Source organism: Oryza sativa, chromosome 1, assembly GCF_034140825.1.
Source record: "Oryza sativa Japonica Group chromosome 1, ASM3414082v1".
NCBI classification, from domain to species: domain Eukaryota; kingdom Viridiplantae; phylum Streptophyta; class Magnoliopsida; order Poales; family Poaceae; genus Oryza; species Oryza sativa.
The window spans coordinates 41,023,683-41,045,970 of record NC_089035.1 but is presented as its reverse complement, the minus strand read 5'-3'; the positions used below and the strand labels follow the sequence as shown (position 1 = coordinate 41,045,970).

Genomic DNA, 22,288 nt, shown 5'->3' with positions numbered 1-22,288 from the left:
TCATATTCTCTTGTGCTTTGATTGGTCTGCATACTGGATCAAACATTAAAGGAGTTCATCCTTCCATGTGCAAAAGATCGGGTACTCTCATTCGCAATAAGCTTCACTTTAAAGATTCACCACACATTCATTACCATATACACAAGGGTAACAAATGCAAAGAGGGTACACCTTTTCTGAATATTGGCCAAGAGTCAGCTTTGCACATGATTTTTCTTATGTACAAAAGGTAAAACACATTTTTTCAGAGCAAGGGCAAGAAGAACCAGTGATGGTACTGGATCATCGATAAATTCCTCTGGTTTTTCAGGATTCGCTGCACAGTGAATCGCCAAGGATTTACTGTTCTTCATAAGGCCAACTGCTCGTCAGATCATTTAACAAGGTCGGACATGGCAATACTGGCCAGCTAGTGCATTGCTTTGTTGTTGTGGCTTAGCCAACACATGTGATGACTGCCACTGCCATAAACATGAGATGCTGGAGAAACTTCTACTTTTTCATCATCATCCTGTGATTGGAAAAAGGAACATTTCAGTCCTACTTTTCATCATCATCCTGTGATTGGAATAAGGAACATTTCAGTGAGCCAACGTTGAAATTTTGTGTACATTTTACTTGCACGAAATGTTTTCCGTAGAGCGAGGTTTTGCTATAGAACCAAGTATGTTAATTCAAACTTTAATTGAATCATATTGAATGGTTTGCAAGGTTTGTAATCTCACCTTGTTTTGTTTGTGCATTTTGAGCATCCTTCGGTATTGCTGTCTCGCGACAGGACTGTCGATGATCGATGATACCCTTGAAACAGCTTTGTTGAGAGCTGTTTCCACTCTTTGCTTCCGGAAAACCTTGGCTACGTCATCTTCGTCCTCTTCATCGATTGGCATTGCTATTGCCCCAGGGTGGAATCCTCGTAAACCAACACCCTTTCGGTACCATCTAAGCATGACCTTCTCAAGGATGCCCACACTTCGAAGTAACTCCTTGTACTTGTTATGTTGTTGATGAGCTCTGACACGCGCCTATCATAAAAGAGGGAGTACTATATCAGCTGTACAAAACCTTCAAAAGACTTCAAACAAATAATGCAACAGAATACATTCTAGCTATTTCTGCAAATGTTACTCACCTGTATCTTGATGACATTTTTGCGTATTTTCAGAAATTCTTTGCGTTTCTTCCAGCACCTGAAGTTCTTCTGGATAGATAACGCGGCTTTCTCAAGCATACCGTGTGAAGCAGCACCTACCTCACGAATGGATATAATGTGGTTACCTCTATTCTGAAGACCTGCTTGTTGTTTCTTCCTGAAGGAAAAAATACGGAAGGCAGTTTGTATGCGCCCGGCAGCTTGAACAGCATATCGCATAGCTCCTAGGGATTCCTTCAGTGCAAGCTGATCATCGCTACCACTTTGTGCATGGGCAGATGTGTCTGATATTCTGCCCACAACTCTTGATATTTGATCTCCAGAAGACCCGTTTTCTTTTGATTCGAGAGAATGAAGATGAGCTATTAGTTCTGCTTCTGAAAGATACGCAGAAAGGCCCTTGAAACCATATGCAGAAGCTACTGAAGCAGGTGTTTTGGCAGCAGGATCTTGTGCTGTTGGGTCTGACAGTGCACCAGCTGCGGCACCTGCATCAAGAAGGAGCACTACCGTCTCTTCCCTGTTGGTTTTTTATCATGAACAAGACAGGAGAAAATCAGATTAGCAGAAGTTGGCACAAGGAGTCAACTTCTCCAAATTATGCTAGGGTTTACATTTAGCATACAAAGCTTCAAATACCTGCCAAATCGTGCAGCCCAATGTAAAGCAGTCCATCCATTTGCATCACGGTAGTTTACAAGTACACCTGAATTAAGCAGAAGTTTCAAAGCCCAGTTGTACCCCAAGGCAGCAATTGTATGTATAACACCATGGTATTGCCTAGGGAGAAAATGATTCCCTTCACTATTTTGTTCATATTTAGAAAACAGCCACTCTTCAAACTTGTTGTTAAGCAGTACTTCCATGACACAATTTACTGCGGTGTCACGGTTCAGCCGCTCAGATGCCCCCTTCATAATTTCAGATGGGCTAACTTGGAGTCCGCATTCAAGATTTGGGAATGGCAAGCCAAACTTTAAAAATTGCTCAGAAACATGACCATCGAAAAGCAACTGAGCATAGTTAAAAAGCAACAATAGCTCATTGTTGCTTTCAGTAGGCCTCTGATGGAGTTCAGATTCATGTACTTCTCTGCAGGGTTTCCTGTTCTCACAAACCACACTTTTGGTAGGCTTATTATGGAATTCGAATTGTCGTGCTTCACTGCAGGCTTTCTCATTTTCATCAATCAAGTACATTGTCACTTTTCTAGCATCAAGGCATGGAGTATGGCAACGAATGACACCTTGCTGAACAATTTCTGCATGTACCTTAACATCGCCAAATACTATTGCCCATGAACCATGAGAGGGATCACGAAGGAAGTCTCCTGCAATGATAACCTGCATTACATTTTTTATAGATCTCCAATTAATTTCTGTAGCCTGCAATACCACTGGCAGATTGTCTCAAAACAAGATTAACCAAATGGACAAGACTTCTGTCATTGTGGCAATATATGAACTCGAATTTCATGAATGCTCATAATGTATATATAGTCTTAAATGCCACATGAAGAAGGTAAGATGCATAGCTTAATCTAGAATGTTAATGTCTACCATCATATGGTACCTTTGTACTTTCAGAACAATAGGACCATTCTGGGGAAACCTCACGAATATTGAACCATTGGTTTTCAGTCACTATCATAGATGCTGAATGCAGAATTGCTTCAATCTGATCCTCCTCCAACCAAGTGTCTAAGCAAGAAGACATTCATGCAAAAAATTACATATTTAGATAGATGACCACTGTATCTAAAATAGTAATTGTCAATGGAAGAATTGGAATGAGCGGCATTATTGCACCTGAATTTTTCAGCACATCAATAGTGCTGGAAAAAGGGAGTCCGGTTTCTTCAGGATGATTTTCTTTGCTGAACTCCAGTCCACTAAAAACATCTGCAAGATTTCTACAAGTGCCTGGTTCTTCATTCTGAATCCCATACACAGTGATAGGTTCACTGTTTGATGGAATATCTTTGGCATCGACATCATGATCTTCCCTATCTTCCAGACTCAGCTGCACCTTAAGTTTTCGCAGCGCTGCCTGATTACAATGTTGAACCCAATCAGGTTGACTAACGCTATTTGTTTCGTTGTTTATGGCCATAATCTGGGAACTAACTTCTTCCGCAGATCCTGGACTGCATGAATTAAGACATGGGGCAAATAGCTCGCTAGTCAATCCGGGTGAACTTTGAGCCTCAGCTCTGCTACCACTGCCATTCTGATTGGATGTTGATGAATCATTCAGTGCTGATACTGAAATGCTGCCCTGATAAGCAATCAACAAATAAAGGTGTGGCCCATGAGATGCCAAAATTTAATTGGGGTGCCTCCAATCACAACAACAACATTACATGTGCTAGCCTGGTATGCGACTAATTGAGTTAATTGGTGAGAGAGTACACACTGTCAAATTCAAATCATAGGTGCTTGGTGCTGGTGATTAAATAATCTGATATGTTCAAAGATATATCCAAGTCCAGTTTTGGCCTGTCAAATTGCTGACAGCTGAAGTGGATACATATCTGTGCCTAGTAAAGCGAAGTAATTGGTGATCCACCATGAATTGCAGATGCACATTAATAAAAGGAATGCAAAACAAGGAGGCTGACCTCTTGAACATCTCTGTAGTGGACAAAAACTATGTGATCATAAGCCCTGCAAAGACAAATTGCTCATTATGGTGTAAGTTCAGCCTGGCGAAAAATTATGGTGTAAGTTGGTTTAAGTATTATCCAACAGTATTTAATAAAACAAAAATGTCATAGAACATAACGAACAGCAGAAATATTTTTTCATTTTTGTTAGAACTCATCGTTTAGGACAAGGAACAAGACCAACAGTGTATCAAATTCATTAGTTTAGGAAATGCAGCGCCAGGAATGGAACGCAAAGATGATTTCTTACAGCATTTTGCAACATCAGAAAATGTCTACAATCCTTGCAGAATACTGAATAGTACAAATTATAATATATCTAGAAGAAAATGTTTTTTTAGAGAATCCATAGGAAAGGGTGCAGTCTCTCAAGAATGTGATTCAAGTAACACAAATACATGGAGATCTCAACATAGATAGCTTGTAAACAAGACTTGCTCCAAAAAAAAAAAAGCGCTATGCGTAGCGTGATATAAGTTCCTCCATGAGTAACATGCGCATGGCCAACAAATTTTTGTTATTGGTTGTGCTCTAAGAAAAAAACAGCTATATTTTACAAAAAGTATGGAACATGACAGAATTCCATGTAAAACCTTTGAAAATTGTAAAAGGATGGCATAGTATGTATAAAATACTTTCTTGCGCAAGTAAAAATAGTTCTTACGGATCAAGCATCCAATATATACGCCTCTGAAATGTAGAGTTTTTGTCTGCGTGTGCATAGTAGCAATTCAGTGCATCAACATTATCAACCTGAAATTTCCAGTGTTAAATGAGAAAAACATATTAATTATATGCCATAATGCTGATTGCCGGTTGCTATCCACTTTATCTGGTTCAGTCCTAACAGCAACAGTCATAATAGACATTGACCTATTGTCTTGCCACAGAGACGATCCCTTTGACTTTGAGCATACTATGAATTAGAAACATTTTTTTTTCTTTTGACTACTTGTTGGCTTAAATACCAATTTGATTACTTCAGAAAAATCTTTTACCTACATCATAACATGACTGACTGTTCAACAAAACATGAGTGTGCAAAGCAAACCTTAAGGCGCTCATGGGCTTCAGCAATAGTCTTCCCATTCTTCTTTTTTCGCCATTCATACCCATCATTTCTGAAGTACCGAAGAACTCTACGGTTGAAAAGAAACCAAGCACCACCTGCAGTTCCAGAATCGACTCGGTAAAGGGGTATTCAGGGCTAAAACGAAGTAAGTGCAAGCTTGAAACAAGTATCTCAGAAGCTAAACCCAAAGAACTTTATTACTCGGTGGCTTATGAGGAGTCTTATGTGTGATGATGAACCGATCATGATTCTGCAATATCTGCAGAACCTCTTTAGGCTTTAACCACCGCGATTTTACTTCCTGGTGTAGCCTGTGTGTATCAAATCCTGAGAAGGTAAAACAAAGAGCAACAATCTTTACTACTCGGAGATATCGAAGGCATTCACAGCATATGACAATGACTCAAGGATCATAATATAAAGCATTCACTGAATCATCGACCATACCCAAAAAAAAACAAACATTAAATATGAACTGATTGCCTATGCAGCACCAATAAATTGATGCACCTACAACTACTCTACAGCGACTGAGTACCTAACAAGAAATTCACGGTCATCTCCCGCAATAGAAATCAAGCAATTTGACGAATTTCATCGACCTTAAACCCCCTGTCCTCCCCCTTTCCAAGTCTCCCCTTGAATCAAATCGTTCATTCAACAGTAATCGCACTAACTTGTAAGAACATGAACTACGAAAGCAGCAGTACATTCCAAACTAATAGTCCTAACAATTTACCAAGAAAATATGGACCACTTGCGCCTTCTTGATTTCCCCCAAACCCTAACCCACCAGCCCGGTTACTCAGAACCAAACTTAGCTGCAAGAATCACATATAAGCAACGAAAGATTGCAAGTATGGATCGAGGCACCCAAGAACCAGCCCTTACCTTGCTGGTGCTGCATCTCGCTCGCCCGGTTAGCTCGCTCCCCGGAAGAACGGATCCAAATAAGCAAGAACCCGTGCGACTATCGCTGTCAATGGCCGAGTCGCCGAATGGTGAGTCGCTGACGATTGATCCAAAGCGGCGGGGGAGAGACATCGAGCTTGGAGTGACGAACGCGTGTGGGGAAAGTGAGTGGCATTTTCGTCAGAGAACCACAGCGACACAGTAGAGAGCAGTTAGTTGAACTTCTTTTTTAGTACTAGTACTAAATACACACAATTTTTTAGTACTAATTTAAGCCGACATCATTAGTAGAAAATACTCACACATGTTCCTCTCATAACAATAAAATAGTGGAGTAAAGCAGAACAATAATGTATAGCGGATGCAGAGTGCTCCAAGCCAAAAAGGGCAGTGTTGATGGTAAAGCAGATGCTTTAATAAACGGGACATTAACTTTATACTACTTCTAATATGTACAATTAATTATTTGTCACTCACTGTCTATAACACATAGGACCTCACGTGTCTATAATACATAGGTCCAGTGGTAAATAATTTATCATCACTTATAAGAGTGGTAAATAGTTAATTATTTCTCAATAAACTTCTAAGTGTGTACTCGATTAGGATACGACCATTCTCTATCTGAGAAGGGAGGAAGAGCATGTGTGTTTCCTGCACTCCTCCTGCTATAAATTAATTATATTATTGGGAAAATTTGAACCATACCATTATAATTTTACAAAATTTAAGATATACCATCCTGACCCACATGTCATTGACTTATGTGGGTCCTACATATTATTGAGATACCGATGGTATATCTCAAACTTTGCAAAATTGTTGCAGTTCTTTTGAGCCAAGTAATGAAATGCAGTTTATATAAACCATGATAGTGTATACCATCTCTTAATTGTAATATATACTTATAAGAGTTCTCGTATAAAAATGTAAGGCTTATTTTTAAGGCTACCTGTGATGCGTATGTTTTTTTTAATTACTATTTTATGGCTTGTTTGACAAATGGATTACGAGAGGTAGGATTAGAAAATAATAGAAACGAATAGATGGTTAGGATTAAATGAGGTGAAATGAATATATGGCTAGCATTAAATCTTGCCCTTATGTAGTTAGGATATCTTTCCTCAAACTCATTTGCCAACAAACATTCAATACCCCTACTTTTTATAGGTTACAAATATATGCGAGCATTGAAACATTAATTATTGGTATGTTAGTAATACCTATATGCCTTACATTTTTATATAAACAATTTTGATTCAGGTACTGAGGTCTTGTTTAATTGGGAAAAAATTTTAGGTTTGGTCGTTGTAACGTCCCGGCCTAGGGCTTAATAGAATTAATAGAATACTCATATCAAGTTGCAACTTCTTTTCCGGAAGCCAATCTCCAAAGAACTCCAGGGTTAAGCGTGCTTGGCCTGGAGCAATTTGGGATGGATGACCGACCGGGAAATTCTTCCCGGGAGCACACGAGTGAGGACAAAGTGTGCAGAAAAGACATGTGTTGGTCTGTGAGGGCAGTCTATGACCTATGAAAGCTATCAGATGTAAGTGGGCCCGGCCCGGCCTGGGGGAAGGCGGGGGACGTTACAGTCGTCACATCAGATATACGGACACACATTAAAAGTATACTCCCTCCATCCACAAAAGTTACACATATTACTTTTGACACCAAGACTAAAAAGAAATTAAATCACCTTGGATGTTACAAAATCAAGGAGTAAATGCAAGCATGCAACCAATGAGTATTTAGATGACTTCTTGGATTCTAATAAAACATTTAATTTATCTCTTCATTCAAGTCTTGAACGTATAAAGACTACAAATAGGAACAACTTATTTGGAAAAACTCAAATGTGAAATAGGTGTAACTTTTGTGGATGGAGGGAGTATTAAACGTAGTCTAATAACAAAACAAATTACATATTCCACCAGAAAACTGCGAGACAGATTTATTAAGCCTAATTAATCCGTCATTAGCAAATATTTACTGTAGCACCATATTGTCAAATCATGGTACAATTAGGCTTAAAAGATTCGTCTCGCAATTTATACGCAAACTGTGTAGTTGGTTTTTTTTCCATATTTAATACTCCATACATATGTCTAAACATTCGATATGATGGGTTAAAAGTTTTTATTTTGGGAACTAAACAAGGCCTGAAAACATAGTCGAGCAAGCACAAGTTCACACATGTCATGATGTTGTGGTTCCACATGCACGTGTGAGCGCCCTCCCTGACAAGGCATCATCGGAAGAATTTCTAGCCGTACTCACTCTTTTCAATAATTTAGCCCTTGAAAAGGACTAGCCTTTTGTTTTTGCCTCCTTTAATTTGTTACGTATATTAAGTGTAACCTACCACATCCTTTGGATTCATTTGGACAAAAAGAGGGGGCACTAGAATCATATCCATTCAAAAAAAACATAATATTTTTGGGACAATCTAATTTGAACTTGTATTTGGTGCTGTTTGACGCTGTCGGTGTGTGAGTGATGGTATACTTTTTTTCATTTTCCTGGTTATAGTGTCATAGGGTTGTAATCTTTTTTTTATGCTCTATCCATATAAGCTTCGTAAAAAAAAGAAGAGGATTTTCGTGTTTCTTATACTGATATATTTTCTAGAACTTCTTAAGAAACTAAAACATATGTTGATTATGTTCCACGAGAAAAACAATTGGTTATACAACTACGCGCGTTTTTTTTCTTCGAACAAACTGGCTAATGAATCTTCATAAGCTTTTACTGGCATCTCTCTCTCTCTCTCTCTCTATCTGTCTCTAGCGAATATTGGTATCAGGCAGTTAATGACCATGCATCATCGTCCTCGTTGTTGTCGTTGTCACAGTGTCTGAACTTCAGAGTTGCAGTGGTCCAGCAATAATAAATCCATGATGACCAAAAAAAACTGGAGCTTTGCAGCATATTCATTCTGCTACAAACAAAAATTATGAAAATTCAAAGCAGACCAGCAGTAATGCTTGACAGCCTCTGTCTGAATCCGTGAATCGTACTACGGAGTAGAACACGAGCTATTCCAATTCAAACGGTTCTTATATGATCAGTGCTCGCTCAGGACTGTAAAAATACTCCGATCGATTGGTTTTCAGAACTTCAGAAGGCAGCCATCTCGGTGCTGAATTACCAAGCAGGTTACATTACTCCTAGTACTAATTAACTTTGCATGCCTCTGAAGTCTGAAGCAGATTAATTTTACTGTTAATTACCAGCTTCGTTTTTGTCTTCCAGTATGGTACGGTATTAACTTTGTTTTGTCTTCGTTTTGCAGATTAACTTTGCATGCCTCTGAGGCCATTCCCAACCCAATAACTAGGATGATGTCTATAGCATTAAATAAACTGCTGCCACCTAGAATAAAAAACGATGTGGCAAGTGAATAAATGAGGAATGAGAAGGAAACCATGTCTTACATGAGACATGGTTTCTACACAATATCCAAGATATCATGTGAGATAAGTAGTATTAAATTTAAGTATGGAATAATGGTGTTTGTATTGAAAGAGTATTGTCTAGTACTAGTTTCTTGATGATGTGAAGTTTATAGAAATTATGTCTATTACTCTAGTGTCTTGGGTTGGGAATGGCCTAAAGCAGATTAACTTTGCATGCCTCTGAAGCCGATTAACTTTGCATGCCTCTGCGCTGCTTACAATTACAGGTCAGCAGCTATAAGTTGGTACACTTGACTAGGATCAATCATGCATATATAATCAAACAGTGAGAGACCACAAGATACACATATGTATAGTAATGGTAGTACGGTTGGTAGGAGGACAGATTAAAAACCTAGTACTCCTACCTGTAAAGTGTATCAGTATATATATACAATGTCGGAGCCAAAAATTACTAAAGCCCACGGTTAAAATAGTAGAGTGTTGGTTTTCCATAAAAATTACATGGTGTTTTAACAAAATTTAAACATGATTTTAGAGGCAAAGCCTACAGCGATAAAGCCACCGCCAACTACCACGGTCAGCTGCCCGGGCTCATTGTCAAACGTTCTCACTGTACCTGTAGTTGTTGAAAGGTTGACCATAGAAATTTTAGCTGTTGAGTTTTCTCCGGGCTTAAAAATCTTTCTGGCTCCGCTACTGCTCCAGCTCCTGAGTCATATGTACACTTGGCAGTACAGCCATCGCTACGGACACTAGATCTCTGACAGGCAGCAAGCATGTCTGTTCGATCCATTCATGATACTAGAACTTATGGCGCGCCTCGTGGCGCCCTAGCGTTCGCTTTGAAAGAAGAAAATAACTAAGGAGAATTGTGGGAGCATATTTTAGTTGAGCTGATAGTGCAGGGTTTGTTTTAGAAGACAGGTTGACAATAAAATGCATATTGGAGCTATAACAGGCAGAGAAACATTAATCAATTGTTCACATATTCGGTAAGCATTGAAAGAATATAGTTGGAAAGACTAAGTGTCACAACATTTACATCATTTACACCGTTTATATTACATATAGTTCTTCTGAAGGTCTTCGTTCCAACATAGGCTAATACAACTTGAATTCTGAAGTTTGTGACCATCACAGAACCTGAAATCTTACATCTATGCGACGATAAAAAAAAATTGTTGAATTCTGCGAGATAAAATCAGCTAAGTGTAAATCCAGAAGCCATGAGAACTTATTATGCTTCATAGAGCACTTAACAGCATATATATACAGAAAGAAACTAAATGATCCTAGTAAACTAAATGATCAGCCAAGATACAGGTGTAGAGAAAGAAACATCCCTGCCATTTGCCCGGCTACCATATAGAAGTTCAATTCTTTAATGAACTATAAAATGTCATTGAAATTGGTAAACCACCTGTGATTTCTTCCTCCTGTCAATTAATTTATAGGGAAAGCCTGACAATAAACAAAATAAAAGGATGAGATAATCTAATTCGTGCACCAAATTCTTATGTCAGTTGATTTGTTATTGTGTTGGCAACTATGTAGCGATACCCGCACTATATTTAAAAACATGCATTTGTCAAGGAATTCAAAGAAAGCTTAAAGCTAACTGGCAATTCTCACATTTCCAAAGATTGATTAACCTCACTTGTCAACGCACAACACTAAAGCATTACTTCATATCAACCAACTACATGCTCTCCTTCTTGCTAGAATAGTTCATATGAAAATCACATATAATTTCTGCTAGGTTACTGTAGACGTGTTTGTTAGGATTGCACTTCATATCAATAAGTTAGATGGAGAAAGGAGTAAGTTTCTTTCAACCATCACACATAAAACATAATCTCATTTTAGGTTGATTCAATTGGATAAGCATACTTCACCATTATCTAGGTCACAAAGATTTGAATCTGGGAAACATACACCTATATTTATATAGACTGAATCGCTACCCTGATTTAGTTTGCAGGTGGTGTGATGGCAGCATCATTTTTTCACTAAATAAGAACATGATTAGATAGTATTGGAGTAATCACCAACAAACAGTGGAAAATGGAACTTTGCCAAACCCAGATCCAACAGTGCTAGAAAATTAGAATAGGAGTTTCCATCATTTGACAAAATTATAGAAGGGCACAAATTTTAATTGCTAGCTAGATAACCAAACAAAATAGCAAGGAATAAATGGTAGAATGATTGAGGACAGAAAACCTGAAGAGATCAAATAGTGTTGCTTGGACAACGAAGTGAATTCGTCAACCCAAAATCCAATATCTCCTGTTCTCTGCACAAACAGAGTTGCAAAATTTCCCTTATGCAGAACTTAGCACGCCACAACCAGTGTCTAACTCTCAAAGCTGCTCAACCAGGCTAGCACCTTGCGAGGTGGGTTTTAAAGCACAACCTAGTACTCAATGCAGCCATTTATTCATGAGATTGAATGAAATGACCAGCATAATTCCAAAGCACTTAGCAAGATAGCAGTTCAGTAGTGTCCAAAAATCAGGGATGAAATGATCCACTAAATGAAGTGGCGATTAATCCAAAGCACCTTACAGTCCAGTAAGGTCCAAGAAGTCCTAATAACAGTTCTGAAAGATAGCTTTTAGATAATGAGTTCTGAAACATAGTTGATCGCTTTAATAATGCAGATACTGCAACTTCAAATGTTGCCTATCAGAAAATGGTCGGTACCAAAAAATAAATTCAGTTGTGTACCTCCCGCGGCACAGCCGTGGTGCAGTCTTTGGTCAAATTAGAATGAATTATCAGGTTAGTCAAATCAATTCAAGAAAATTTATTCTAGAAAGGTTCATCCAGAAAATGGGCTTAGATAAGCGGTAAAATTTTCTATTCCAAAATTGCGTCAGAAAAGTTTGAAGATTAACAGACAGATATATGAGTAGGGAAAACCAAATCGAAGAGAAGGAAGGGTAAATACCTGCACGACTGCACAATGGACACCATATGCTCGCATCCATCGATCACTCTTATCGATCATGGCACGACTGCTCGGGAAGTGGCTCCTTCGCAGCCGCTGTGGCGGTCATCCCAAGCCTCCTCGCATTGCAAGCAGAACATGCGTGACAGTGTAGGAATACAGGGGAAAAGGAGATCTAGCAGCTTGGGCTCAAGAACTGATGGCTTACATGGGATTCTTCCTAATCAGCATTGGAGCTTAGCACTGATGGCTCATGCCCTTCCAATGGAAGCGCCGGCGGTCCATGGGTACCCGAGCTCGACGGTCGTAGGCGTCGCCGCCGCAAGTCCATGAACCGTCTCCCGCCTCCATCGCCACCCCAGCTAGGCTACCACCACCAACTACGGCGGCGCAATGGTAGAGTCACCTCCCCAGGTAGAGAGAAATAGGGGAAAAAGAGAAAACAATAAGAACGGAGGCGGCGACTGGTTCGTGAGTCTAGGAGGCGTGGGTTCTCTCTCCTCTGCTTGACTCGGAAGAGGGTGAAGGGGATAGGGGTGGGCAGGAGATGGGGGACGACGGGGAGAGCGCGAGGGGAAGCCGTCGGCGGCGAGGAGAAGTAGGGGGAGGGAAGACGATGCGGCGCCGTCGCGCAAGGGAGGGGAGAAAGCGAGAGAACGGTGGGGAACAGTGGCGGCTAGGGTTTCTGGGAAGGGAGGGGATAGGAGTGGTTTCTTTTGCATAAAACCCCCTTACTTTCTCTTTTTCAAAGCACGATCCTATATTTAGAATTTCACCTCCTTCACATAAATATAGCAGGACGTAGAGGGCCTTTACATAAAAATACACAACACACAGCCCATACGATGAGGACCTAACAGCTATTACCAAATAAATGGAGGACTTTTTTGCAAAAACGCCACTTCCAGCGCCGGGCGACGTGGACATCACAGGAAGCGAACACGCCAGCCAAAAAACCGCAGAATCGCTGTGGTGCGAGCATTCTGCGGTCCACTTTAATCTCTCCGATGGAGGACTTTTTTGCAAAAACGCCACTTCCAGCGCCGGGCGACGTGGACATCATAGGAAGCGAACACGCCAGCCAAAAAACCGCAGAATCGCTGTGGTGCGAGCATTCTGCGATCCTCTTTAATCTCTCCGATACCCACCCATGCACACACGCTTAATGCATCATTCAGAACTCACGTACAGAGTGTGTCTGGAGACGACCTCGGATTGGTCGATCTCGATCGGACCCCGCATTTAGGGCGTTTGTGAAAAGAAAATTTGGTGTCACATTGAATGTTTGACTGGATGTCGAAAGAGTTTTTCGAACACGAATAAAAAACTAATTTCATAACTCGCCTGTAAACCGCGAGACAAATCTTTTAAGCCTAATTAATCTATCATTAGCACATATGGCTAATCATAGACTAATTAGGCTTAAAAGATTCGTCTCGCAATTTCCCTCTAATTGTGCAATTAGTTTTTTTAATCTATATTTAATGCTCTATGCATATGTTTAAAGATTCGATGTGATGTTTTTGGGGAAAAAAAATTTAGAGAAGTAAACCAGGCCTTAATTACGCACGGCATTAAACTCTCCATCCTGCCATGTCGACAATTATTCGACGAGATCCATGGCCGCGCCGGCGTCGAACTCGCCGGACGACGACGACCAGCCAGTCTGCGTATGCATGATGCGCCCAATGAATGAATGAATCATGAATGCCACCGGCGGCAATGGCGCCGGTCACACGACATAACGCCTTTCCAACGAATCGATCAGATCAACCATATACATTTCTGTGCATTTACATGAAACATCTGTACTTGAATAGCTGCTGCAAATTGTTACTACCAACACCAGTTATTATAGGCCTCGTTCCATTGTTTTTGCCAGAAGGGCTTTGAATTTGCAGACGGACACATGGTGTGTTGTCAAACGAGCAAACGGCAAAAGAATTCACACTGTCCCAACACATAGTACAGAGCATTTGCTTCATTGTACAGTGGCGATACAAGCTGAATACCAGACATTTTTTTAGCCACCGGAAAATTTCGTCATTATATGTAGGCAGCCATCCGCTGCCGTGAGATTATTACAGATTTTTTTCCCCACAAGAATTAATTTACACACCAATCTGCTCAAATTTGATTCTGTAACATTTCGTATCATCATCATCACAAGATGAAAGCCTCATCTGCATCTGCATCTGCAACTGCAAAGCTGCAAGCCTAGCCTGCTCTCTTCAGGTAAGCCATCACGCCAAGGCCTGCAACAAGAGCTGCTCCTGCAGCCACAGCGCTGTAGGCTGAAGCCCACGCATCCTTTCCAGCGTACTCGAAGTCTGAAGTGCCACCACCGCCTCTCTTCCGGCGACCAACACCGGCGTAATCCAAGTGCAACTTCAAGCTCTGCAAGATGGGGTCAGAGATGAGCACCGTTTGGCTGGCAGGGGAGGGGAAAAGAACTACTATCTTAAACTGAAAGAGAATTACCTTCCAACCGATTTGCCTTGCATGGTCCACAGCAGCTACAAGGTCACTGTCCGATGAAAGTATGACCTTATCATGATCCTCATCTTCATACTGCCACATGGTGTAACGAAAGAAAAGGAAGCCTTAGAGAATTATCATACTTTCTTTTCGAGGAAGGGAGTTATCATACTGGTACTGCCTGTGTGGGTACATGTTGAGGAGGGAGCTGAGTCCTTACCAAAATTTGTGGTAGGTTTTTTCTATCGATGTCATCGCCAAGCCTCTGTAGAATGCTGGTTATCAACTCTGTCAAGCTGCTCGTTTCTGAAGTTTGAAGCATATCACACATGAAACCAAGGATACAATATAAATAATTAGAAATACAACAAAAGGAAGGGCAGAAAGAACATTGATAACACAATTCCCTGTTGGCATGAAACTAAGATGCATACCGCAGTTAAATCTGTGCATCCTGCCTTGTTTGTCTTGAATCTTGAACCCGAATGTGTTGGACAAACCAGAAGCCGGATAAAAAGCTGATCTTCCTACATCTGTTGCCTCAGACGCCACTTTAGTTGATCCTTCACTGATAATATGCCAAGTGAATTATAAATCATGACAGAACCATGCCATCAGATTATCAAAATGATAAGATATAAGCAAAGATACTAACCTTCTGGAGTCATCATCATCATCAAGAGGTCCAATGGACATTGCTGAATCCCAAAATCTCTGCATCATAGCTGATGTCGCCTCAGATCCAGATCCCGCGCTGTTTCCAACCTGCATACAGCATGATACTCAATCCATCTTAATAGAATGAAAGCAAAAGACATGTAATAATGACAGGTTCCACATCGTGATGCATTCTCTCAGCATTTTACAATGCATGCTGACAAAGTGAGTATTGTGTAAGACTGTATGCACAAGGACACAGAGAAAATATATCAAGCAGCTGGAACTTTTCACTTACAGTTGCAATTGCAGCATGGGTTATGTGAAGGACATCAACTACAGTTACAACATTTCCATCTGGATATAGACAACACATGTCAACAACTTAGTAGACCTCCAATAAATAAATTAGATATAATCCATTGCACTACATGGACATACCCTTGTCTAAGACAGGCAAATGTAAAAACTTTCCGTCGTGCATTGTATGGAGGGCATCAAGGATTGGAGTGTCAACCGTGGCACATTCAGGAGTCTGGGTCATGACCTGTAGAAAGGAGTTTCAAGCATGATGCCATGATAGTTAAAGAGATTAAGAAAAACATAGCAGACATTCCATGTTAAGACTTCCTTACCTTCTCAACAGTAGTAGATTCAGGTGGGAGATTCTGGGCTATAACACGCATCAAAATATCTCTAGAGCTGATGTAAGAAAGATAGCAGATGTTAGTTCAACAGTCAAAATGGTATAATTAAACTGAGAAGAGATACTCACGTCAGAATCCCCCCAGGCTTGTTTTCAATTGCTACAACCGCTGAACTTACTTTAACTTCAAGCATCTTTTTTGATGCCGTCAACACTGTGTCAGTTGGTGCAACAGTCACCACTCTAAGAAGTTTGTCAGCAATAAGTCAGTTGTTCAACAATGGCACTTAAATTCCTGAAATGCTGGAAAAGCCTAAAACTTGAAAAAGGAATGGATATTACCTACTTTGAATTCTCAGAAATAATGGTAGATAGTGATGGCCTAAACATCCGCTCTCGAAGAGTCTCAATAAAAGTATTAGGACCTGCAAAGTAAATGGAGAAAGTGTTAATAATGCATGCTAGAAAAAGCCTAAAACTTCAGGCAGTAAAGTTTATCATAGAAGTAACCAATACATGACAATATAAGAAGCAGGTGGAACATAACAGAATGTCTTTTTAAAACAGGCAGAATCAGGAGGAAAAGGACAATGTGATCAAGTACAGACCAGACACAGAAGCTCCCCAGTGCTTCTCTACACCCTCAACAGCAGCAGCAATGGCTTTTCCTTTCTCGGCTGCCCTTTCCATTCGCGCAATAGCATCATACAGGCACTTGGCTATGTCGAGCAGTGCAATGACTTCACCGTTCTCCACGACAGGTAAATGTCTGAACTTACCTGGAATGAAGTGATACATTCTCAGGAAAATCAAGAGAAGTGCAAACAAGGGACCAGAGATAGTGTTTGGGACTTCACCCACCTTGCACCATCTTCTGCAATGCCTCGACCGCGAGTGTGTCAGACAGAACAAAGAGAGGATTTCTTGTCATGACCTTTGAAACAGGTGTCTCTTCTAGCTTCAATTCGCGAGCAATTACTCTTGTGGTTATGTCCTGATTGGAGGTTAGCAAAAGAGTGAGAAATGAATAATTTTCCAATTCAACACCTATTGAGGACATACATCAAAGAAAATCCTCATCACCTTGTCAGTAAGGATCCCGCACAGCAAAGCATTGGAGTCGGTCAGCAACACAGCGTCCACCCTGCGTGCAGCCATCCTCCGACAAGCCTCGTAGACGGTTGTGTGATCCGGAATCGTCAGTGCCTTGGACAATCTTAACCTCTTCACGGTCCTCTCCCCGGTCATCGACCTGAGGCAAATACTCTTCAGTTGCAATGCTGCCCGCTAGCATTTCGGTTTTACTCACTTCGCATCAATGCACTATTAACCGGTTATGCATGTCATATTGAAGACAAGCTTGCTTGTAAATTGTAAATGAAGTTATCTGCGTTACCGAATTAAAATTCAACAAACTACTAGTAGCATTCATACATCATTATAACAGATTAATTGGATTTGTATTCTTCAGTTTTCTAGTTCGTAGTGCTACTGTGTCGTAATCTTTTTTGTTATTCCATCAGATCAAATCTAGCCTAGGTTGCAAACAAAGCGACACCAAATAAAAGTATCCCCCCTAAAAGGCCTAACTATCAACCCCAAGGCAACGCCTGAATCCCACGCTTCTCCGCCACCTACAGCATCTCCCAATCCAAGAGAAGTAATACTACCAAAAAAAAAAAAGAAAAACAGAAAGGGCGAGGCGGGGAGTCCGTACTGCTGCGAGGCGCGGGAGATGGAAGCGGAGGACCTCCTGCCGGCGGCGGCAGCGGCGGCGTCGTGGTGGCCGTTCTCCGTGGGCCCGGCCCTCCTCCTGGATCCGGTCGACGAGGACACGCTCCTCCGCGAGCTGTGCGCGCCTCCCACGCCGCCATCCATCTCCCACCCGCCGAAGGCAATCGACCGACCTCCGATCGATCGGCCCCCGCCGCCGTGATCCGGCGAGGTCGCTGCGGCGGCGGCGAGCGCTCCCCTCGATCCGGGAGCTCCGAGTAGATGGCGGAGGAGGCGACCGGAGGCTGCGGGCTCGCGGCTGAATTTTTTTTTTCCTTTTAGCCAATGGGGAATTTCCCTTTTTCTTTTCTTTTTTTTTCAGCTCGCTTTTTTGGATGAAAAAAGATGAATTAATTTGGAGCTTCCGTTTCGATGCGCGCAAAAAAGAATCGGATTCGGAGGCATCCGCTACGTGCACCCGAGGAAACGTACACGTGGGGTTCTGCCGGTGGGCCCCGATGGAGATGTGAGGTGGACGAGCAATGGGCGGGTGCCACGTGGCAGATGGGTAGTTTTGGACGGTATCCCCCTCTGCTAGTACACTGTTGGGTTCCTTTGCTTGTGTCGGAATCTTTTGGCGGTTGCCGTTGCTTTATTGCTCTGAGCAAGAATATTCCCTTACGTGCAGTTTAGCAAGATTTATTAGGATTGTTTTTTAGCCCTTGGAAATTTTTAGACGAATTTTACTAAATTTTTCAAAGTTCTCGTTAATTTATTGTGCAATAGTACATGTTAAAAAAGCAAGAGTTTTGTTTTTATTTTGTACTAGAATTTTTTGAAGAATTCTTCCGATTTTTCTCGTATGCCTAATGAGACTCGACCTCTCTATTCAGATAAGTAAGAGGGTTACAATCAATTTATTTTGGAATAAATTTTGAACTTAGAAATCGATGGAGGATGTATTATTCTATGTATAATGCTCGAGGTGGTGCCGGTCTAACTCAAACATAAGACGACAATAAATTCTACGGAGTACATAATATGGAATAAATTTGTCTAGCTTTAATTTGTTGCACTTGAAATATAGATGTTTACCAAAAGATATTGGCACCGTGCCGTGTAATTAGACTTTTGTTGCGTACAGTCAGGGCCGGCCTTGAGAGGGGGGGGGGGGGGGGCGAGCGGTGCGGCCGCTCTGGCCCCCAACTCGGAGGGGCCCCACCCCGCCCCCTGCCCTGCAGGCCTGTGTCTAGCGTGAACAGATCACAAAATAGAAACCGCCGCGTCGCTAGCCAGAGAGATTACGCCGCCGCCCACGTCTCCTCTAACCTCTCCTCACACGGGCGTGATCAATAGGCAATTCTAGGGCAGCCTGCATCGGCGAATCGTTGGCAGCAGGGGCGGAACTGGGCCTAGGGCAACTTGGGCCCGGGCCCTACTCGTGGAAAAAAATTAGTACCTATACCTTATGATTTTTCCATACATTCTTGGCCCAGCCCCACTCGTATGTAGGCCGGCCCTACACTCGGCCTTCCAAAAAAGGCCGACGTGCCTCCACTCTTCTTCTCCACCGAACAGCCCACGAAGCCAATTAGCCCACTAACCAGTGAAAACCCTAGCCATTGAATCGTTTCTCGGTCTCTCAGACTCTCTCCGACTCTCCCTGACTCCCTGCAAGCGGCACGGGCGCGGCGGCGCTGGGCGCTCGATAGGGCGGCGGCCGCGGGGCAGGGCGGCGCGAGGCGGCGTGCGGCGGCAGGGGCACAGCTGCGCGAGGCGGCGGCGGCGGGGCTACGCGAGGCGGCGTGCGGTACGGCGGTGGGGCGCAGCGGCGCGAGGCGGCAGCGGCGGGGCTACGCGAGGCGGCGTGCGGTGCGGCGGCGCGAGGCGGTGGCGACGGCTTGCGGGTGTGCAGCGCAGCGGCGGGGTCACAGGGGTACGGCTGCGCGAGGCGGCGGCGGCAGGCAGGCGTGCGGGCCGTGCGGCGGCGATGAACGGCGTGCGGCGTCGGCTTGCGGTTGTGCGGGAGTCAGGGAGTGGAAGGTCAGTATTTTTTTGTTGTCTTTCTTCTTCCTTTCTCACTTCTCAAATCTCAAACCTAGCTTTAGTACATCACATTACTCGGTTAGATTTGGTTTGAATTTGTAGACGAAGAGAAGTAGGACAAAAAAATCATTCTATGCGTCCGAAGAAAATCATTCAAAAAGCATGGTTCAAAAACATGGCAAGTTTTAGCCTTTAATTTAGGCCCTAGGCGTCCGAAGATCCTGGTTCCGCCACTGGTTGGCGGCAAGCCGCCATGCCATCGTCAACGCAATTCCGGCGCCAACCGCTGTTCCGCAGGACCACACGAGGTGCAGGCTGCAGCCGCTGCTTTCTTCTTGCTTCTGCTTGCCACCGTTCAGGTGAGTCCGTGAGTGCAACATGCCAACACCATTGCTAATTTGCTTGAAAAGATGAAAATTTGTAACAGTATGTCTCCATATGTAATCTCATAGGTTGGCTTTCGACGAAGCCGCATTAGTACGTGTTTTCGACTCAGTTACCGTTGTAGGATCGAGATGTCGACTAGAGGGGGGTGAATAGGCGATTTAAAACTAAATGACACATAATCAAAACTAACCTAAATTGCTAGACTTGGTGAGGGGCAACTCTAACTAAGCAACTAAGTTATGTTTTGCAAACCTAGGGTGATAGTGGCTCCATTATATCTCTAGGAAAGTAAATCACACTCCTATGTCAATATTTAGCAATCCTAGGGTGATATGATCTCAAGTTTGTCTCTAGAAATGTAAATTGCACAAATGTAAATGCGACAATCAAATGAGACAAGGAGACAAGAGATTTTTCACCGAGGTTCGGAAACTCGCCGATTTCCTACTCCTCGTTGAGGCGAGCCCAACTCCACCGCTCAACCACGAAGCCACCGCACGCCCCCTTCGTCAAGGGGTGGGCAAGGTGGGAGCCGGCCCACGGAGAGGACTACCCAAGCCTCGATCACTAGGGTAGTTCTTCCTTCACTCTGAAGGTGGTAAACTCCAAACCACTCACAAACCGGCGCCGGGCCTCCTCCACAATCTTCTCGGAGAGGTCACCGGGCAACTCCTCCACAAGCCGTCTAGGAGGCGGCAACCTCCAAGAGTAACAAGCAATGACCCGGCGTGGAGATGATCAATCAAGTGCCACACTAGCTCTACAAATGGAAGCAATGCACTTGACTCTTGGCTAATCAACCCTCTAACACACTAGATGGATGAACACAAAACTCAAGTGGGTGTGAGAGAGGTGCAAGGGGTGTATGCAATTGAATTGGGTGCCAAGAGAGCCCCCTTGCTGCTGGAGGGGGAGTATTTATACTCCCACCAACCAAAACTAGCCGTTGGGGGCGAAATCCCCCAACTCTGTGCTCTGCCGGTCTGACCGGAGGTTTGTGGCCGGTCAAACCGTGCTACTCTGCAACGGCTAGAAAACTAGCCGTTGTAGTGCTATCAGAGGGCCCCATCGGCCTGGCCGGTCAGACCGGAGTTGAGTGGGCGGTCAGACTGGCATCGGCTTGGTCAGACCGCCATCAGCTCGGTCTGACCGAATACGGCTCCGTCGGCTCTGTATTGGCCACCCCGAGCAGCACCATCCCGGCCTCTAGGGGGTCGGTCTGACCGTGCATGTGCCGCCGGTCAGACCACCGTTGTGGTGCCGGTCAGACCGGCCAGGGCACGCCGGTCAGACCGCTACTGTGGCACCGGTCTGACCGCCCCTGGTCAGGCCAAGCCCAGTGAAAGGCAAAATGATTTTGTGTGTGTGTGTGATGAAAAAGTGAGCACAAGTGAAAATGCAATGACCTAATGTGGCAATTTAATCATCTCTTTGCTATTACTAGGTCATTACCCCCCTTGATAGTACGGCGAAACTAACAAATAAACTAGCAAATTTGATCGCCCTTTACCTCGATCAATTTTAAAATTAAAACACTAGTTTTACCGTTTTCTTTTCTTCGCTTCGTGCCATCAAATTTTAATCCATCGATAATCATTCATGCGCACACATGACGTGGACCTAACTTAGAATATTATCTCAATAGCAACGGTTAGTCCACAATTAGCGCTTTTTAATTACCAAAATTAACAACGGGGGTCTAGATGCTTCAACCGTACGCATCTAGATGCTTGTGATCAACTAATTGGTAAGAATTTAAATTTAAATTTGTAATATTGTAGTGAAATTCATAAGTTAAACCTTTTATTTTTTCAATTATCAGGCCATTTCGTGGAGAAGAAATTGTTGGATGAAATTGATATTAATACTATTATCAATGACTTCGCATCTAGAAATGGCAGAAGAAAGTTTTAAGGTAATATGTACAATGTTTTCTACCTAAATATTATTTCTAAATTTTCTATGAAAATTACTCGTATATATAAAGCATACGTTTGTATTGATTATTATTATATAGTATGTTAAGGGCTCTGCACCGGGACCCTGAAAAGTCAGGACCGGCCCTGCATACTGTAGGTTGTTAGGCTATTAAGTGTAAATTGTCACGGAAACGTATTTATTGCGGTTGTGGAATCATGCACAAGTGTGCTAATCAAAATTTAAAATGTTGGAATAATACATCCA

At 42.6% G+C, this 22,288-nt stretch overlaps 2 protein-coding genes and 2 long non-coding RNA genes across 9 annotated transcripts; 1 reads left to right on the top strand and 3 right to left on the bottom strand.

Annotated features, from left to right (window-relative positions):
• Positions 1-68: 68 nt before the first annotated feature.
• Positions 69-6,004, bottom strand: LOC4327253 (calmodulin-binding transcription activator 4). Of its 4 annotated transcripts, none has more exons than XR_010738979.1 (12): positions 5,782-6,002; positions 5,092-5,217; positions 4,870-4,985; positions 4,483-4,571; positions 3,774-3,819; positions 2,962-3,430; positions 2,726-2,853; positions 1,793-2,496; positions 1,279-1,673; positions 1,133-1,201; positions 726-1,025; positions 69-558 (listed from the first exon to the last, which is right to left on the bottom strand). XR_010738979.1 is itself a non-coding variant. In NM_001424578.1 (11 exons), exons 1-11 carry the CDS (start codon positions 5,795-5,797, stop codon positions 410-412), a joined length of 2,637 nt encoding a protein of 878 aa, NP_001411507.1. In that variant the 5' UTR covers positions 5,798-6,004; the 3' UTR covers positions 70-409. The 4 variants fall into 4 exon arrangements, 2 of the variants coding, with proteins under 2 accessions (NP_001411507.1, NP_001411508.1); XR_010738978.1 differs by having other exon boundaries at positions 69-511; NM_001424578.1 differs by having other exon boundaries at positions 70-511; positions 1,133-1,673; positions 5,782-6,004.
• Positions 6,005-10,217: 4,213 nt separating this feature from the next.
• On the bottom strand, positions 10,218-12,535 carry LOC9267008 (uncharacterized). 2 transcript variants are annotated; one of them, XR_010741381.1, is made up of 4 exons: positions 12,386-12,535; positions 12,178-12,293; positions 11,448-11,520; positions 10,218-10,685 (listed from the first exon to the last, which is right to left on the bottom strand). It is a non-coding gene; the product is annotated as an uncharacterized lncRNA (long non-coding RNA). The 2 variants fall into 2 exon arrangements; XR_001548038.3 differs by lacking the exon at positions 12,386-12,535 and having other exon boundaries at positions 12,178-12,341.
• Positions 12,536-14,092: 1,557 nt separating this feature from the next.
• Positions 14,093-17,980, bottom strand: LOC9271250 (CBS domain-containing protein CBSCBSPB1). The gene is made up of 14 exons (XM_015784576.3): positions 17,676-17,980; positions 17,042-17,210; positions 16,820-16,952; positions 16,567-16,737; positions 16,305-16,383; positions 16,088-16,201; positions 15,948-16,014; positions 15,754-15,859; positions 15,611-15,669; positions 15,311-15,420; positions 15,090-15,223; positions 14,876-14,961; positions 14,659-14,748; positions 14,093-14,574 (listed from the first exon to the last, which is right to left on the bottom strand). The coding sequence occupies exons 1-14, from the start codon at positions 17,834-17,836 to the stop codon at positions 14,395-14,397; spliced, it is 1,659 nt and encodes a 552-aa protein (XP_015640062.1). The 5' UTR covers positions 17,837-17,980; the 3' UTR covers positions 14,093-14,394.
• Positions 17,981-19,315: 1,335 nt separating this feature from the next.
• LOC107280201 (uncharacterized) lies at positions 19,316-22,288 on the top strand. Of its 2 annotated transcripts, XR_010741376.1 has the most exons (3): positions 19,316-19,714; positions 19,907-20,076; positions 21,927-22,288. It is a non-coding gene; the product is annotated as an uncharacterized lncRNA (long non-coding RNA). The 2 variants fall into 2 exon arrangements; XR_010741375.1 differs by lacking the exon at positions 19,907-20,076 and having other exon boundaries at positions 19,574-19,714; positions 21,927-22,116.

What these genes read in the sequence shown, in the direction of transcription:
- LOC4327253 (NM_001424578.1), bottom strand. An exon ending in GACTCCTCATAAGCCACCGA is followed by an intron (nt 4,986 to 5,091) that starts GTAATAAAGTTC and finishes CTGGAACTGCAG; the next exon opens with GTGGTGCTTGGTTTCTTTTC. An exon ending in AAATGCACAAACAAAACAAG is followed by an intron (nt 512 to 725) that starts GTGAGATTACAA and finishes TTCCAATCACAG; the next exon opens with GATGATGATGAAAAAGTAGA.
- LOC9271250 (XM_015784576.3), bottom strand. Translation starts at nt 17,836, where the DNA reads ATGGATGGCGGCGTGGGAGGCGCGCACAGCTCGCGGAGGAGCGTGTCC. An exon ending in GCGGGATCCTTACTGACAAG is followed by an intron (nt 16,953 to 17,041) that starts GTGATGAGGATT and finishes ACCTCCAATCAG; the next exon opens with GACATAACCACAAGAGTAAT. An exon ending in AAAACCTACCACAAATTTTG is followed by an intron (nt 14,749 to 14,875) that starts GTAAGGACTCAG and finishes ACCATGTGGCAG; the next exon opens with TATGAAGATGAGGATCATGA.